The following is a 14123-nucleotide window of genomic DNA, read 5'->3' on the forward strand; positions in this document are numbered from 1 at the left end:
AAACTTAGATATAAATAAATATATATAATATATTATTATATAAATAATATATGTAATATATTATTATAAAAATAATGTTATATTTTTATTTATTTCGAGCTAAAACGTGCCGAACATGAGCGAACAAAGAGTTGTTCATGTTCAGCTCGTTTATAATTCGAGCTTTAAAAACTTGTTCGTGTTCAGCTCGTTTACTTAACAAACGAGCCGAACGCGAGCTACTTGATGAGCCGAACACGAGCTGTTCGCGAACGACGAGCATGTTTGACAGCCCTATTACCAACCATCCCACGAAGGCTTCCGATGATCATTATCAGGGATAAAAAATAAACAATATAAACAAAGAGTCTTATAGTCGTCCCATAGATTTTTCTCTTTGAAGAGAAAGCTACTTATGAGATTATGGTGATTCATCCTTTGCTTAATAGTCTGACTTTGCTTTACTGATATGAATTCCTCACAAAGGATCAAGGGTCGATAGTCAAAATATGTCAGTCGATCGACAAGGCCTAGTCGATTGAAGTAGTCCATCTGACCCGAAACCAATCAAGCTTAGCCAACCAGCTATGCTGTCTCAGCCTAGTTAACTAGATCGACCTTATCGAGCCAAAGCTGAACAGACTCATCCTACAGAGTCAAAGACAACGTAGGGATAGACTCATACCAGTAAACCATCTAGAATTTCATTGACAACCCTTATTAAAGTAGGGGCAAAAACATAACATCACTATGTTGCACTCTCTCTCTTATAAAGAAAGAGATTATTTTATGCATAAATGATGCAAAATTTTAGTCAAAAGGTCAGGAAAAATCAACACATTTGTACAATTTACTGTTCATTACTATTCACTTTTCTCTTTTTGTCTCTGTCTCTATCTCTCTCCCCATTCTTACGCTCTATTCATTGCGGTGTTATTCACGGACAAAAACAGGATCCAACAAATCAAAAAAATATATATTATGTTAAAAATTTCATATTTTTTTCTCTGATTGTAAATTATTTATTTAGCATTTAAAATTTTTAATGACCTTATGACTAAGGATCTTATATTCTCTTGATTCCTCTCATCCATGCATTAATTTGTCTACAAGCATGGAAAATGTAAGATTATTAGTATCACTATATTTTCTACTAAATTTCATAAATCTCTATACCAAATTGGATGAATTTTCTAATAAATGTATATAAAAAAGTTTTTTATTCTATTGTTCTGAATGCTTCAACAAGCAAATAGAAACATGTTTGAAAAGGCAAGTAAACTGAAGAGAGATATCCGTATGAGAAACCAATTTGGACCTCTCCAGCCTTGATTCAATGAACATAGCTGGATTTTCCTCCCTGTTAGCAATTCTCACTTAAACAATAATAATTGCAGTTGTCGCCTTGCAGGTACCCATTTAATTTTGGATCACTGCAAAGACTATATTGCATCCGTCAATATTTTTCTATCTTATTTTTTACCTCCTTCAACCTCCACGTTGCTGAAGATCACGTTCCTGCCCTTTTTTAAGGCTTTTCTCCACGTTAGAACTGACTTCTGTTCTATTCCGAAGCCTTCTCTCTTTAGGGCTCTCTGTGGTTTTAAGGAATTGAAATATAGGGGTAAATAGGAAAGAAAAAAGAAAAAGATTAATTAAAATAAAATTATTCTTTAGCCACTTGTTTTGATTGAGTAGAAATTAAGTGTAAAATATAGAAATTTTATTTAGTTGGTGAGAAATTAATTTTGTATTTCTTGCAAGATTTTGGACTCTTAAATTTAGGGTTAATAATCCAATAAATTTATTTATTTATTTATTGTTAGAATTGAATAGGAAATTATAAGAAAATAATAAATGTAATTATTGAGTTCGATCTTAATTCTAAGACTTTGAGTGTCGGCTTGAGGCAGCTCATTTATTATAAAAAAAGGTAATAATTATTGCAGCAATTATTGTAATAAAATAAAAAATAGAAGAAGAAAAAATAGAATTATATGATATTAAAAACTGTTGCTTTCATTTTCACACAATTTGATAATTTTGTGCTTAAAATCTTCAATTCCTATATATTTTTAATACATTTCATATTGATATTTCCTAAATGAATCGCCTCATAAGTTGATAAGTTTAGCTCATCGAGATCAGCTCATGAGACATTTACGAAGTTGGGTCTGAAAATCTGCAAGTTGGGTCTAAAAATCTGCTTATGGGCAGGCTTGACTTAGTTATATATCTAACTAGGGACTCGAGAGTTCCAAACTGAGAAATGAAAATTCAGTGTAGTATTGAATCATTAAAGATTTATTATCTAGATTATATAATTACACAAATCCCACTAAAATACTAACACAAATACTTCATTATTTAGCTTAGAATAAGAGAAGACGATACCTTTGAATGAAGATTATTTATTTGCAGCTCTCTAATTATTCTTAAGGAATGTGTACCACTAGGCAAAATATGTATGAATGATGTTAAAGATTGAACTCAAATTTGATTTTGAGTCACACCCAAGGAATAAAGAGTAAAGAAGAGAGAGAGTTGTTGAAATGAAGTAGTTGGTATTAGGTTTTAACAAGTTCTATTACATTTAATGCTCCTTTATTTAAAGAGAACCTAAATTATTGTGAAATGGTACTTAGATCCCTTATCTTTTCAATTCTAAGCATATACGTTTGTGATACGTACAACTCTTCTTTTGCCATTATCCTGATTTAGGGCAATACTTGAGCTAAATATCAAATAAATTTTGGTTTTTGATTGGACAACACTAGGTCAATTGGCCTTTGGTCGGCTAGCCTCTAATTGGTCTGTCTTTGGTTGGTCGATCGGTCTCTAATTAGCTCGACTATATTTCGCTGACCTTTGATTCGTCAGCTTCTACTATGTCATCCTCTGGCCGACTAGCCATTAGAACATCACAACTTTCGTCAGGCTTTGGGGTTAATGAACAAACATTGGTCTGAAGGTGACCGCCACCGGTAAAACCTTCAAACCACGAGTGAAGGGTTTCATTTTAAAGCTCTCAATGCCATGAATTTATTAGAGTTGATGAATGCTAGTTTTGATGTTCGTCATTTGAAATGCTAAAAAAAATCACAATAAAAATTTAGAGCCCTAAAAAATTGGAGTTTATAATCAATTAACTTATAGTATCCAAATATTAATCTCTCAAAAGATAATTCAAAGCCACAAATAGTTGGAAAAAGAAAATCGACGGAGCATATTCTAGCTGGAATAGCTTTAACTATTAGTAAATAAGAGTTGCGGAGGATCACACTTACTCAAGGTTAGTGAATGTTTCAATAGATTATAGATAAATAAAGTTATGATTACCCAAATAAAATATATATAAATAACAAAAAAAAAAAAACTAAGTATATAAAGATGTCCGCCTTAAATTTTCCTTTTTTTAATCCAAAGATTATGAATACTGCATGAGCTTAAGCAGTGGGTGGGGTAAATATTAAAATTTAAACATTATATACATACATACATACATATATATATATATATATATATACATATATATATATATATCTATATATCTATAATACTGATAAATTCTTGTCTCCTACTTGCCAAGAAGAGGATCAATTAGGACAGGAAGAGCAGGTACATTTTAGCGTTAGTACAGAGAAACCAGATTCAATGAGGCTATCGTGTTGAGCCATGAATTAATCCAATAATAATAAGCCCAACTAAAGCTTAAAATATGGCAAATGCTCAAATTCTTAGATAATTAATATTCTTTTCTTGATTGCGATTTTAATCTATACTTAAGTTCAAACCACTAAATATAGGCTTAATCAAGGATTGTTTTTAATCTCTCCTCTAATCATTAAGCTCGATTAAGCTTGGATCGATAGTCTTATATAAAATATTGACTTGGTCGAGTCATGAATGTTGCCCATGGTAGCATTGAATAAGCCAAATGAAATTGGACGAGCTAATGATTCAACGTATAGTTAATTCATTGTATATGGCCAATGTTCATTTAGGAGAGTCGTATTAAATCTAATAGCTCAGTCCATGAATTAAATAAGGGGTGGGTTGGACATTTTGGTAATATTTTTTTGTGAATTTTTCTCAAGAAGGAGAGTAAGCATTTTAACCTAATTTTACTTTTTCATCCATCATCTTATACAATCTTTAAGCTCATTTTCATATCATTGTTTGTGATTTATTGTATATAATGACATCAGAAAAAAACCATGTCTAAAGTTGAGGCTTACACACATATTTTACTAATTAAAGCCCTTCAACATATACTCTAATCTATAGTTTGATGATTCCCATTTTATAGGAGGAGAAAAATCATTCCTTCAAAAGATAAACATAATATCAATCATTTTAAAAAAATTTTCGGATCAAAATCAACTTTTCTTTTAAATCCACATTAAAGAGCAAGAAAACAAACAGTGCAAAATATAAATTATAACTTAATCCAACACTAGAGCACAAGAACTCAAAATCGACCAATCAGAAGGGGACTACATCAAATCATCAGTGATATGATGAAATAATAGAAATCTCTGACAAATTACAAACAAGCCCTTCCTTGTCCTTCCTTGTGGTTGAAGTTAGGGCATAAAAGACCAAAAAAGTTGTTCCTAGCAAAAGTTATAAGAGAACAGCATGTGGAGGTCTTCTGATCAGCTGGATTTTTAATGCAGCCTTTTAATCTTATTTGCAGCAGTTACATACGAACCTGCCAACAAAAACAAAAGTGTGGTCTCGCATTGAAAGCTGCGTAAAATATTCGATTTTAAAAGCCGCCGGAGACTTATCTTAGTTTGTAATAGTAAAAGTAAGTGGTGGGTTATTGTGAGTGCGATTGAAATTAAAAATGAAGGACGATGAAGAAGATTAGATTATAAAATCATTATATTAGGGATAATCTAAATCATATTAAAATATAGTTATTGAATAGATATGTAAATAAGGTAATTTTTAGAGTAAATGTGTAATTTGATATTTTTTCATATAAACCTCATATATATTTATTTATTTGCATATAAAATTATATAAATTTGATAAACATTTAAAAACACATTAAATAAATGAAAAAAAATTTAATAGGAACATATTTGCTCTTTTCTTTAATAATTCCATAAAATATTCATTTAAAAATTTTATTTGATGACTTATGCTTATTTTTTTATCAAATTGCCTACATCTTAAATATGTAGACATACTATTAACAACATAACAATGATATATATATATATATATATAATCTTATTAATTTCTATCTTAAATATGTAGACATACTATTAACAACATAACTATGATATATATATATAGATATAATCTTATTAATTTCTAAAATTCACCAAAAAAATGGCAAATTTATAAATTTAATGAAAATAAATGAAAAAGTAAAAAGAATTCATGAAATCAATCCACTCCAAAATATTAAATAAATGAAAGATGATGCTGATGCTTGTGATATCCGGAAAATTAAAAACAAACTGTAACAAAACTGACTGCGTGGCTTTATACTGAAATCTTATTCATAGATTTGAATGGGTAAATGCATATAAAAAATACCTGTTATGGATTAAACTATTGTAACACAGACGCTGAAAATATCTTCAGTAGTAAAACGAACCTGAAAATAAAATAGCAATAAGAAAACGAGCTAAATGAATTAAATATAAGCATCGGACAAATTCCCTCAAAAAACTAGTAATCTTACCTTGCCACCAATCCCCTCTCGTCGCGACATCTGTATCGGCTGAATCATCCTCCTTATCCGCTTTGCACTGCATATAATTTCAGGCACACTCCCTCAATGGATATATAATCTGATTTTTTAATACTCGAATAAAAAAATTAAAAATTTAATCAAAATTTTCACTTACATTAAAATAGGTTGAGGAATTATTGGAGGTGGAAGATTCTGGAATGAAGTCATCCCGTCCACCGTAATACACAGAGGAGCTCATAAGACAGGGTTCTTGTAGTTCATAAAGATAGACTGGGTTGCTGTACTTCTTGCCCGAGCTCTGGTTTTTGCTTGGGCTTCCACGGCTATTTCCTTCTGTAAAAAGAAATTATTTTGCAAGTTTTTACTTTTCAGATTTTTGAAATAATAAATTACATCTCTGTTTTTATTATTTGTACTAGAAATTTATATACACGCCCAATTCTTATGCATTCACCTATCCCACATCCAAATTCTCATTTTTACAAAATCAGCACCCAATCTATGGCTGAAAGTGTGGAGAATGGTGAAAAAGGCAAGTTGGATGATGATGGTTGGTTTGTAAAAATGAAAGTTAAGGTGTGAGATCGATAAATGCATAAGAACCCCCTTATTTTATTTTATTTCATTTTTCTTTCTTCGTGTAAAATTATAGTCATCAGATTTATTTTAAAATTTTTGTAAGAAATTAACTAATAAATTCTAGAATATTTTCTTTTTAAAAGTAATGACCATATAAAACTTGTGCAAATCAAACTTGACTTTGACCCAAGTTTGTCAATAGTTTATTTGTTAACGGCACAAAGTTTTCAGCATAAGCAACATCAACTGAAAGCAATTGAAATGATAAGAGATGCATGAAATTTCTACATTGAAATTTGACAAGCACTATACCAGTCTCTATTAATGATTAAGACCTCTTTAGAAAAAAAAAAAGATCAAAAATATTAAGGGTTATTATTTACATAAATAACATCCAATATTCAACACATAAATTTATTTTTTTACATTTATATCACAAAAAATAGGATATGAGTGGTATGTATGTAAATCTTTCTATGATTAATTATATTTACATTTTACAACAAGAATATTAATGTTTTTCAATTTAATCACAAATTTACTAACCAATGGGAGCTTATATCTGTATACTCTCCGAAATAAGCAGCAGAAGTACTTAAAACATAGAATTTGAGAAAAGAAATGATAATTTAGAGAAGAAATCAAAGCATTCAAATCGAGACTTTTTATATCAATGCTAATTTTCTAAAATATAATTATATTTAAATTAGTACTATATCAGCTAATGTTGTACATTTTTATATATAGTACACGACCGAATAAATGTACATAGGATATTTCAGACATAAATAATGTAACAAATACATATCTGAGCTAGACAACAGACATTACAAGAAAAAAAGATAGCTTAAGTAGAAAAAATATTATTTTTAATAAATAAGATAATATTTTGTCGGGAAAAAAAACGTTTTAAGACAGATAAAATAAAACATTTATAATTTGGTTCAAATGTACCCATAATCAAATTTAATTTCTTTCAAAAAATTGAGTTTATTAGTGGGGATTATATATTTTTTATAAGTAATGCATTATTACATGTTTGATATATCCCACCTCATAATCTTCATAATCATCATTACCCCCGGAGTCGGCTACATCATAATTAGAAAAGCTAAAATTTATAAACTTATCTGCCCAAAAAAGAAAAAAAAAATCCCATTTTTGTCTGCAATCACTCTCCAAAAATGTACAGTGGATCAGATATTTAGGCGAATAATGCATCAGTTTCAAGCCAAAAAATAAAAAAGAAACTTTTTTTTGCTCTCCATTGCTCTAACCTTGTCCCAAAACCGAAATAATAACACAATTAAATCAATCACCTTCCAAGCAACGATATTAGCAACAACTTCATCATCAAATAGCAGCAAAAAGAGGAAAAAAACAAAATAAAAACTGAGCTACACAACAGAGCGTGTATGGAAGCAGCAAAAGCTACAGAAAACAAGCTCAATACATGATATCAAAACCTCACCTCCCTGTTTTCTCCAAGTCCCATTGAAATCTGAATGAGAAGAATCCTTTCCACCTCCCTAAAAAAGAAAAGAAATGCTAATAAATATATATTTATTAACCTCTTACATAACGAAGATCAAAGGAAAATACTACAGGATACTTCACGACGAACATAAATACAATGAAATAACATAATTACATAAATGCCAAAATTCAAAATCCTTCATTTTCAACTAGAATTTATGAAAAACAATAAAAAAGAAAAGATCTAATTCATAGCTATCTAACAAAGCAGAGTACAGGCTTTCATATGCAGGGGTTGAAGCAGAGTAAGTTACAGTTGTTGGTGGCGGGAATATGGAGCTGAGTATATCAGACTTCGCTGCTTCTCTTCTCGGGAACAGATCATCAACAAATGATTTCTTCCCCTCCATAGCCTCTCTGTTTCTCTCTCTCTCTCTCTCTGTCAACGAAGGAAAAAAAGAAACTTTTTTTTGCTCTCCATTGCTCTAACCTTGTCCCAAAACCGAAATAATAACACAATTAAATCAATCACCTTCCAAGCAACGATATTAGCAACAACTTCATCATCAAATAGCAGCAAAAAGAGGAAAAAAACAAAATAAAAACTGAGCTACACAACAGAGCGTGTATGGAAGCAGCAAAAGCTACAGAAAACAAGCTCAATACATGATATCAAAACCTCACCTCCCTGTTTTCTCCAAGTCCCATTGAAATCTGAATGAGAAGAATCCTTTCCACCTCCCTAAAAAAGAAAAGAAATGCTAATAAATATATATTTATTAACCTCTTACATAACGAAGATCAAAGGAAAATACTACAGGATACTTCACGACGAACATAAATACAATGAAATAACATAATTACATAAATGCCAAAATTCAAAATCCTTCATTTTCAACTAGAATTTATGAAAAACAATAAAAAAGAAAAGATCTAATTCATAGCTATCTAACAAAGCAGAGTACAGGCTTTCATATGCAGGGGTTGAAGCAGAGTAAGTTACAGTTGTTGGTGGCGGGAATATGGAGCTGAGTATATCAGACTTCGCTGCTTCTCTTCTCGGGAACAGATCATCAACAAATGATTTCTTCCCCTCCATAGCCTCTCTGTTTCTCTCTCTCTCTCTGTCAACGAAGGAAGAAGGAGAAATACAAGATGCGTTAGAAGTAGACACTACTACTGCTTTGCCTCTTCTATCACGGGCCATGAGCCCTTATTTAAAGCCTTCGTCACCCTCTCTCTCTCTCCCTCACATCCTTTTCCTTCTCTCTCTTCCCCTTCTCATTCTCTCTCCTCTGCTCCTGCGCCAAATCTACACTTAATCCGTTATCTAATTGGATTTATTAAAATAATGTAAAAATTTCATAAAGCACTCCCTTCTCCATTATATACGACTATATATTCAGATCCCTCTGCAAGCAATTTCGCATCCCTCCTCTCTTCTCCATTCCCACTCATTTTTTCTATTTTCATGTATTAATATTTTTATTAGTTTGCCATATTCTAAGTTTTTTTATTATTTTATTTTTGTTGCCCAGTGAATAAGCGCCTTGTGTGCCAGCAAAGGATAGACCCCTTCGGCTCATCACGCGTGTTGTACTTGAAGATTAAAAAGCTCCTTCTTTTAACCCCATAATAGTAAAATATTTAAGTGAAAGCATTGAATAGCTTATAATTATGAATGTTTTGAAAAATCATATATTATGAAATGTTATCTACATATTAAAAATGAAGTAACACCACATCAGTGTGTTAATATTCTTAAAATTATTAGAAAAAATTATGCATGCACGGCCATAAATTCGGCACTATAAATGACGGTGTGCTAAGTCGTTCTCAAGTTAGGTGAATGATGATATAGTACCTCATGATTTGTAGTCTAGATGTGCGAACATTCGGATGAAATAATTTCTTCGTGGTTACATGTTTAATAATTAGATATGAGGTGGCGGAGGGATTAAGTCAAAGTATACATAAATTCGGTTGGCATTTCTCATAGGGCTCCTTAAGTGGAAGGTGACGGAAAGGAATTTAAAGCTTCAAAACCTATTCCCCACCTACTCAATTAATTTCTTTATAGAGTATGATATTGGCTGTTACTTGTTGAGTGTTTTGGCAGATTTGCCCTCCTGGTTACAACTTGTTCTCACATATTTGGCCCATAATTACCACTTTTTTTTTAAATTATTTTAACGTTTTCTTAAAGCTAGGCTAGTTTTTATTAACATTAAAATTTAGCATTTTAGTTACTAATGCATTCAGCATAATTAATAAGGTTAAAATGGACATACATAAATTTTTGTTTTTCATAAAAAATTGATTGTTTAGACGAATAATACATGTGGCTAATAATTGTAAATTCAGACATTTTTCATAAAAATGATAGAAACGCTCTAAGAACCCAATAAACTTCAAATTTCTTAAACAATGCAATTATTTGTTTCTGTGCAGTTTAGTATTTAATACGTGGGCCAGTGGCCCATTACGGCATTAAAGTAAAAAATGTTCGGGATAGGCCGCCACGCTTGCTGTTTAGGGTTTTCAGCCCTCGCTAGCTGCAACCATGTCTAGCCGAGCGATTGAAGAAATAGTAATTAAGAAAACACACGAGGTGTCGGCTATGGCGGTTTTCTCATATATATATTTTTTTAATTTTTAAAGGATGTTTTTAAAAGAAATTTATAAGGCATATTTTTAAAAAGGCACATGTACATGCATACCATTCAATTCATATGTTTTTGCATAACTAAGACCTAATTTTTCCTTTTTCTATTCATATTACCCAAATCTTTACATAAAAAAAATATGACCAATTTAACTTCTAAAATGTGAAAAACTTGTTGTCATGCATAGATATCAGAGGCATGTAAGCAAAAATTGAAATTTAGGTATTAGATCTGCAAATACATAAGAATTGATTGGTATGCTAATGAAATATATTATCCACAGAACTTATTCATCATCTTTAGAGAAATCAATGCAAATGAAACATATTATAAATCTAAAGTTAAATAAAGAACTATATATAAAATAATTAAGATTTGATCATTGATTGCAAAATATATTTATAATTTTTTGGTATATTAAAAAATAAGGGACATTTATGTACAAACAACAAAATTCTTATATACTAACCTACATATCTAAAATCTAAATATTCATATTCACACACACACATATACACACACACACACAAACACACACACATAGATATATATATAACTCGCGCCGCGTACTCAGATCAGTTGATCGAACATCTGCTCGTCAGTTGTATGTCCCCTCTGATTCCCCCCTGAGTGTAGGGTGTGGTACTCGAATTCTGAGGCGCATGAGGAATGACTGGGGTTCGTACAATAGCCGACCATTATATATATATATATATATTGGATGATACATTGGTTACTACTGACAATGACAATCATCTGACCAATTTATTAGCTGGCTCCTTCCCTAGAGTTAGAGGCAGAGGCAAGGCAAAATCGGGTCGCTCTCCAGCTCCCTGATACTCTAATTTTGGCACTTTTTAGTTTTTTATTTAGATCTCTTATGTATTTTGTTGTATTTTTTCTTTTTTGAAAGCATTTGATTTAATGATTTTTGTGTGGGCTGGGTGTCATGTTTGGTACCTAACAATTATTTAGATCTCTTATGTATTTTGTTGTATTTTTTTCTTTTTTGAAAGCATTTGATTTAATGGTTTTTGTGTGGGCTGGGTGTCATATTTGGTACCTAACACTGTATCTTTCTTTCTAGTTAATATATTAGTTTTTTTGGGCTTTCAAATACACACACACACACACACACACACACACATCATTTTATGCATGAATTTTTAACATCAAAGTATTATAAATATAAATAATAATATATATTTGATATGATTGATTAAAATATGATTGTTTTTTGAAAGCACTCAATACACCAAAATATTGTTTGAGCATATTCAAAAACATGTTAACTTTTTTAAGAAATAAAAAATAAAAACATATAAGAACACATCAAACAAACTTATTTTTAAAACAAGAGAAAAAATAAAGCAAAAAATAAAATTGGTCCCAAACAAGCCCTATATATTTTAAAATGCATTTATTGCATGAGACTCCCATGTGAGGCTGATGTAGTTTATTATTAAAAAAAAAAAAAATTGTAAAACTTATAGCATAAATAATTATCTCAAGTGTAGTTAATGGTGGTAACAAGTTTGATGAATCACCTTAAAACTTATAACATGAATCTCACTGCATGTTTTTGAAAAAAAAATAATTAAATTCTAAGTTAGTTGAATTTTATTTTCTAATAAATCTATAGTTGTAACAATAATTTAGATTAGATGAATCTAAATAAGTTTAAAGCTTGCACTCAAAGTATGGTTTACATTTTTTTGAAAATATTTTGGAGTCAAAATATATATTGAATCATATTTGTTTATAGTCAAAATGAGCATTTCAGCAAGAGGATTTGATTCAATGATCTAGAACTCCCCAATTTCAATATTGTTAAAATACCCAAGTGGTTAAGAAATTATTTATGACTAAGAGAATTAATTAATATTGACTTTTATGATGTGGTCTTTAGATATTTTATCAAAAAAAATTAAAATTAGGCTTTAAGGAAATTATTAGTAGACTCCCATTAAAAAAGTCATGGATCGTTACAAATAAAATTCTTGTTGGAAAAATTGTCAAGATCTTTATTTACTTCATGATTACCAAATCATGGGTTAAATATAAAAATCAAGCATATTTAACTCAAGATGAAGTTGTGGTTGATTTATATTAAAGTGAACTTTAATCCAATCACTAAAGTTCTCTTTTCATGGCAAATGCAAGCTCCATGCCAACATATATGGTGGCCTTTCAATAAATTTTGTAATGTTAAATGAAGAACTAATTAAGAGACATGAAGGGATGATATTTGATGCTAATGACATAGAATTATATATAGATGCCATTGGAGAGTCTCTTAGTAAGAAAACTCATAGATTTTATGAATTATTTTGTGTTGTTCAACAAAACCTTTGAAATGGTCACATCTATTAACGTGTCAAAACTTATCGAGACATAAGTCATCTGTACAAAACAGGTGCACGTGTTAAGCAGTAATACAGTTAATGAGTACCACATATCAATCTTATAAGGAAAGTGTGATATTTATTTTTACAAAAAAATATCTAGTTTACTAATTTATTTAACATAACTTAGCGTTTATCAAAAGGAGATTTTTAAGTACCAAGGTCCTAACAAAACAGTGTACTTAGCAATTGAAAGAAAAGTAGAAAATTTGAGGGCAGTTCATGAATTCCTTCAAGATAGATGAAGCTCATGTCTTTGTGATTCGGGGATTGTGGTGATCATAATTTTTTCTAAATATTTTCCTGCGTGATTGTTATCAATCAAAGAAATAGTACTCTTTATGCCAATGTCTAGGTCAAAAGAAGCCTATATTCCATGAAGTTGAGGCTTCCTCAATCCTCATGATATTCCACATGACTTTTCTGATCCTCTGGGATGATTGCAGAATTACACTGAAATATGTCTATCCTCTCAAAATTTTATGATTAACCCTTCGTTTCCACTATGCAATGGTTAGATGTCTTAGTTTCACAAAATATTATAACTTACTTGTTGGCCAGATGAGGAGTAAATTAAGTTCAGAGGTTACCCAACATAGGTCATGAAAGCAAAAGAAAATGAGTAACGAGAAAATATTATTGAAAATTCATGATAAATCCACTGCTCTCTACATCACAGAAACATGAAGAAAAGCTTAGCTGCTGATTACGGAGAAATTTATAACAAAAAATATCATATGAAAATTTATTGCAAGTAACATATATATGAAAAACTTACAAAAAAATTGTTTCCTCTACAAAGTCAGTACATTTCCCTTTCATACAAACTCTCTCACAACTCTTAAACTAAAGAAAAACCCTCCCATGAAATTTTCCACCTAAGGAGAAAGACAACCACCAAGAGATCCCTAAAAAATTTCTCCCAAACTCTTTTCTTTCAGCCTCCAAGCCTTCTCTCATGTAGAACTCCTTCCTAGAAGCCCTACGAATTGATTTTATAGTAAGAATAATGGTTTGAGCCATCAAATTTCTTTATTAAAGTGTTTCCAGCTTGTCGACGTGGTTACGCCTTTTTCTGGCATGGTCACACCACTAGATTGCCTGAGCTGATGTGGTTATGCCAAATTGTGGTGTGGTCTTGCACCTTAATGCATCATATGACGTAGCGACACCATTTCCGGCATGGTCATATTGGTCATGTTCGATAAGTGGCTTGGTCACACTGTCTTTAGGCATGGTCATGCTACTTCAGGGCACTTTTTTGTTAGATCTTTTCATTCCAACTTATTCATATTCCATTCT

The 14123-nt window shown here is 30.8% G+C and overlaps 1 protein-coding gene across 2 annotated transcripts; it reads right to left on the reverse strand.

Annotated features, from left to right (window-relative positions):
• Positions 1–4408: 4408 nt before the first annotated feature.
• Positions 4409–9091, reverse strand: LOC110022560. Of its 2 annotated transcripts, none has more exons than XM_020721570.1 (6): positions 8754–9091; positions 8435–8492; positions 5850–6028; positions 5684–5750; positions 5536–5596; positions 4409–4693 (listed from the first exon to the last, which is right to left on the reverse strand). In XM_020721570.1, the coding sequence occupies exons 1-5, from the start codon at positions 8955–8957 to the stop codon at positions 5580–5582; spliced, it is 525 nt and encodes a 174-aa protein (XP_020577229.1). In that variant the 5' UTR covers positions 8958–9091; the 3' UTR covers positions 4409–4693; positions 5536–5579. The 2 variants fall into 2 exon arrangements, with proteins under 2 accessions (XP_020577229.1, XP_020577230.1); XM_020721571.1 differs by lacking the exons at positions 8435–8492; positions 8754–9091 and adding exons at positions 7746–7803; positions 8065–8198.
• Between the last annotated feature and the right edge of the window lie 5032 nt (positions 9092–14123).

This window comes from Phalaenopsis equestris, unplaced genomic scaffold (assembly GCF_001263595.1).
Source record: "Phalaenopsis equestris unplaced genomic scaffold, ASM126359v1 Scaffold000197, whole genome shotgun sequence".
Lineage (NCBI taxonomy): Eukaryota > Viridiplantae > Streptophyta > Magnoliopsida > Asparagales > Orchidaceae > Phalaenopsis > Phalaenopsis equestris.

What these genes read in the sequence shown, in the direction of transcription:
- LOC110022560 (XM_020721570.1), bottom strand. Translation starts at nt 8,957, where the DNA reads ATGGCCCGTGATAGAAGAGGCAAAGCAGTAGTAGTGTCTACTTCTAAC. An exon ending in TATTCCCGCCACCAACAACT is followed by an intron (nt 8,493 to 8,753) that starts GTAACTTACTCT and finishes TTTCTTTTTTAG; the next exon opens with GGAGGTGGAAAGGATTCTTC. An exon ending in GACTTGGAGAAAACAGGGAG is followed by an intron (nt 6,029 to 8,434) that starts GTGAGGTTTTGA and finishes TTCTTTTTACAG; the next exon opens with AAGGAAATAGCCGTGGAAGC.